General features: G+C 48.4%; 1 protein-coding gene across 1 annotated transcript in view; it reads left to right on the forward strand.

The window, feature by feature from the left end:
- LOC133000213 (E3 ubiquitin-protein ligase RNF123) overlaps positions 1-5,000 on the forward strand; it is a 56,441-nt gene that overhangs the window by 16,080 nt on the left and 35,361 nt on the right. Inside the window, exons 25-30 of the mRNA XM_061070082.1 lie at positions 274-357; positions 1,079-1,186; positions 2,407-2,584; positions 2,891-2,965; positions 3,845-3,932; positions 4,273-4,360. Of these exons, the coding sequence (XP_060926065.1) occupies positions 274-357; positions 1,079-1,186; positions 2,407-2,584; positions 2,891-2,965; positions 3,845-3,932; positions 4,273-4,360 (621 nt within the window). The remainder of the gene's footprint in view (positions 1-273; positions 358-1,078; positions 1,187-2,406; positions 2,585-2,890; positions 2,966-3,844; positions 3,933-4,272; positions 4,361-5,000) is intronic.

The following is a 5,000-nucleotide window of genomic DNA, read 5'->3' on the forward strand; positions in this document are numbered from 1 at the left end:
CCACCTGAGCTCAGCGTCTGCAGAGACAGACACGTTCCAGCTGGAAGACGAGGTCGTCAGGGGATGACCAGCAGACACAGGATGTGGAAACAACACGAATGAATCTCTGAAATATGAAAGATATTAAATAATCAGACCTTTTGCTTTAAAGACGTTCGATCGATGGGAAAATGATAAAAGATGAACATGTGTCATGAATCTACATCGTTGTACTTTATGTAGCACTGAGTCTGTGGACTTTGATCATCAGGACCTTCTTCCTGTCTCCTGCAGATGGTTGTGGTTTCAGACGACGTCCATGAATACGCTGTGGCGCTGAAGGACACGGAGGAGAAGATCGCTCGCTGCCCCGCACGAGTGAGTCCTGTTTCCATCTGTGAACATAAAACTGAGTCCAGTGAGAACCAGTGAGAGCCAGTGAGAACCAGCGAGAGCCAGCGAGAGCCAGCGAGAGCCAGCGAGAGCCAGCGAGAGCCAGCGAGAACCAGTGAGAGCCAGTGAGAGCCAGTGAGAGCCAGTGAGAGCCAGTGAGAGCCAGTGAGAGCCAGTGAGAGCCAGCGAGAGCCAGTGAGAACCAGTGAGAACAAGTAGCCAGTGAGAGCCAGTGAGAACAAGTAACCAGTGAGAGCCAGCGAGAGCAAGCGAGAGCCAGTGAGAGCCAGTGAGAGCCAGTGAGAGCCAGTGAGAGCCAGTGAGAGCCAGTGAGAGCCAGTGAGAGCCAGTGAGAGCCAGTGAGAACCAGTGAGAGCCAGTGAGAGCCAGTGAGAACCAGTGAGAGCCAGTGAGAGCCAGTGAGAACCAGCGAGAGCCAGCGAGAGCCAGTGAGAACCAGTGAGAGCCAGTGAGAACAAGCGAGAACAAGCGATAACAAGCGAGAATAAACGAGAACAAGCGATAACCAGCGAGAACAAGCGAGAATAAGCGAGAACCAGCGAGAACCAGAGAGAACCAGTGAAAACAGAGACATGTGACCTGTGACATGTGACATGTGACATGTGACATGTGACCTGTGACCTGTGACCTCTGACCTGTGACCTGTGTCTGTCTGGTAAACTGGTCCTGCTGGTGTGTCCCTCAGAGATCAGACATCCTGGACGAGCTGCAGAAGAGTCAGAAGGTTTTCTCAGAGAAGCTGAATCACCTCAGCAGGAGACTGGCCTGGATCAACGCCACCATCTACTCCAAGGTCATCATCTCATCATGTCATCACACTCATCATCTCATCATCACACCATCTCATCATCTCATTATCTCATCATCTCATCATCTCATCCTCTCATCATCTCATCATCTCATCACACTCATCATGTCATCACACTCATCATCTCATCATCTCATCATCACACCATCTCATCATCTCATCATCTCATCCTCTCATCATCTCATCATCTCATCACACTCATCATCTCATTATCTCATCATCTCATCATCTCATCATCTCATCATCTCATCATCTCATCCTCTCATCATCTCATCATCTCATCATCTCATCTCATTATCTCGTCACACTCATCTCATCACACTCATCTCATCACACTCATCATCTCATCACACTCATCATCTCATCACACTCATCTCATCACACTCATCATCTCATCACACTCATCTCATCACACTCATCATCTCATCACACTCAACACTCATCACACTCAACACTCATCACACTCATCATCTCATCACACTCATCACACTCATCATCTCATCACACTCATCATCTCATCACACTCAACACTCATCACACTCATCATCTCATCACACTCATCTCATCACACTCATCACACTCATCATCTCATCACACTCATCACACTCATCATCTCATCACACTCATCACACTCATCATCTCATCACACTCATCTCATCACACTCAACACTCATCACACTCATCATCTCCTCACACTCATCATCTCATCACACTCATCATCTCATCACACTCAACACTCATCACACTCATCATCTCATCACACTCATCTCATCACACTCATCACACTCATCATCTCATCACACTCATCACACTCATCACACCCATCACACTCAACACTCATCACACTCATCATCTCATCATCTCATCACACTCATCATTTCATCATCTCATCATCTCATCTCATCATCTCATCTCATCATCTCATCACACTCATCACACTCATAATCTCATCTCATCATCTCATCTCATCACACTCATCATCTCATCATCTCATCTCATCATCTCATCACACTCATCACGCTCATCATCTCATCTCATCACACTCATCACACTCATCACACTCATCATCTCATCATCTCATCATCTCATCACACTCATCATTTCATCATCTCATCACACACATCTCTCATCACACTCATCCCTGTGTGTGTGTGTGTGTGTGTGTGTGTGTGTGTGTGTGTGTGTGTGTGTGTGTGTGTGTGCAGGAGAAGATGCTGGATGTGTACTGGCTGCTGTGCGTGTGCATTCGCACCATCGAACACGCAGACAACACGGGCTCCTTGTTCGCCTTCACTCCTGAGTTCTACCTCAACGTGGCCATGAACGCTTACAGCGCCCTGAAGAACTACTTCAGCCCCGCCAACAGCATGGAGGAGCTCCCAGGTGACACAGAGGTCAAATGTGTGAAAGGTCACCTGTAAGGTCACCTGGTCCCTAGGTGACAGTAGAACAGCATGTGCCTATCAGATGAGTCATCACACGAGACAGGGCTGCTGCTGTTCCTAATATTCTGAGCCTTCAAATCACTGAGGACAGACTGTAGCAGCAGCAGCTTTGTCATCGTGTCTCATCAGGTATCAAACACTGTGAAGTTCAAGTGACATCACTTCCTGTTTGTCACACTCACCTTCCTGTTTGAGCTCATGTTCATTACGACAGATTTAATGTTTGTCGCCTTCTTCTCTTCAGGTTACGAAGAGACGCTGACTCAGCTGGCTGCCATCCTCGCCAAGCACTTTGCTGACCCACGCATCGTCGGAACAGGTTACACACACACAACCACACACACACACAACCACACACACACACAACCACACACACACACAACCACACACACACAACCACACACACACAACCACACACACACACAACCACACACACAACCACACACACACAACCACACACACAACCACACACACACACAACCACACACACACACAACCACACACACACAACCACACACACAACCACACACACAACCACACACACAACCACACACACACAACCACACACACACAACCACACACAACCACACACACACACAACCACACACACACAACCACACACACACAACCACACACACAACCACACACACACACAACCACACACACACAACCACACACACAACCACACACACACAACCACACACACACACAACCACACACACACACAACCACACACACACACAACCACACACACACACAACCACACACACAACCACACACACACACAACCACACACACACAACCACACACACACAACCACACACAACCACACACAACCACACACACAACCACACACACAACCACACACACAACCACACACACACAACCACACACACAACCACACACACACACAACCACACACACAACCACACACACACACAACCACACACACACAACCACACACAACCACACACAACCACACACACACACAACCACACACACACACAAGCCACACACACACACACAACCACACACACACACAACCACACACAACCACACACACACACAACCACACACACACACAACCACACACACACACACAACCACACACACACACACAACCACACACACACACACAACCACACACACACTTTGGGTATGGACTCTAACGTGTTGTATTTAACGTCTCTTCCCTCAGACATTAAAGATTCTCTGATGCAGGCCCTCGCCAGCTACGTCTGTTACCCACAATCCCTCAGGGCGGTGGAGCGGATCCCAGAGGAGCAGTGAGTGTCACAGCTTCAGCCGCTTGTTTTCACTGTTCAAACACATGAATCAGTCATGTTCCAAGTTGAATCCGCTGTCTCTCTGTTCACTCTTCATTTCTCTCTCACTATGAAACACATCCTGGGAGTTTCACACCTGAGTCTCTGTGTTTTCTCTGTTTGACGATTCAGCGTCCAATCAGAAAGCTTCTGTAATTTTGAACTTCCTCCCAGTGACTATGAGTTCTGGCAGTTAGCGCCCGGTACAACTCATGGTCACTGTCGAGGGCAGCGATTGGCTGATTGGTTTTAAACGACCAATCAGCATCCACGATCTGAGTCCCATCTGATCTGATTACAGACGAGTCGCCATGATGAGGAACCTGCTGGCTCCGTATGAACAGAGACCGTGGGCCCAGACCAACTGGATCCTGGTCCGCCTGTGGAGGGTGAGACACACAACCACACAACCACACAGCCACACAGCCACACACAACCACACAACCACAACCACACACAAACACACACAAACACACTCAACCACACACAACCACAACCACACACAACCACACACAACCACACAACCACACACAACCACACACAAACACACACACAACCACACAACCACACAACCACAACCACACACAAACACACACAAACACACTCAACCACACACAACCACAACCACACACAACCACACACAACCACACAACCACACACAACCACACACAAACACACACAAACACACACACAACCACACAACCACACAACCACAACCACACACAAACACACACAAACACACTCAACCACACACAACCACAACCACACACAACCACACACAACCACACAACCACACACAACCACACACAAACACACACAAACACACACAACCACACACAACCACACAACCACACACAACCACACACAAACACACACAAACACACACAACCACACACAACCACAACCACACACAACCAAACAACCGCAACCACACACACACACACACACACAACCTAACATAACCAGAACCACAACCACACACAATCACAAACACAACCACGCACACAACCACAACCACACAACCGCAAC

This window comes from Limanda limanda, chromosome 4 (assembly GCF_963576545.1).
Source record: "Limanda limanda chromosome 4, fLimLim1.1, whole genome shotgun sequence".
NCBI classification, from domain to species: domain Eukaryota; kingdom Metazoa; phylum Chordata; class Actinopteri; order Pleuronectiformes; family Pleuronectidae; genus Limanda; species Limanda limanda.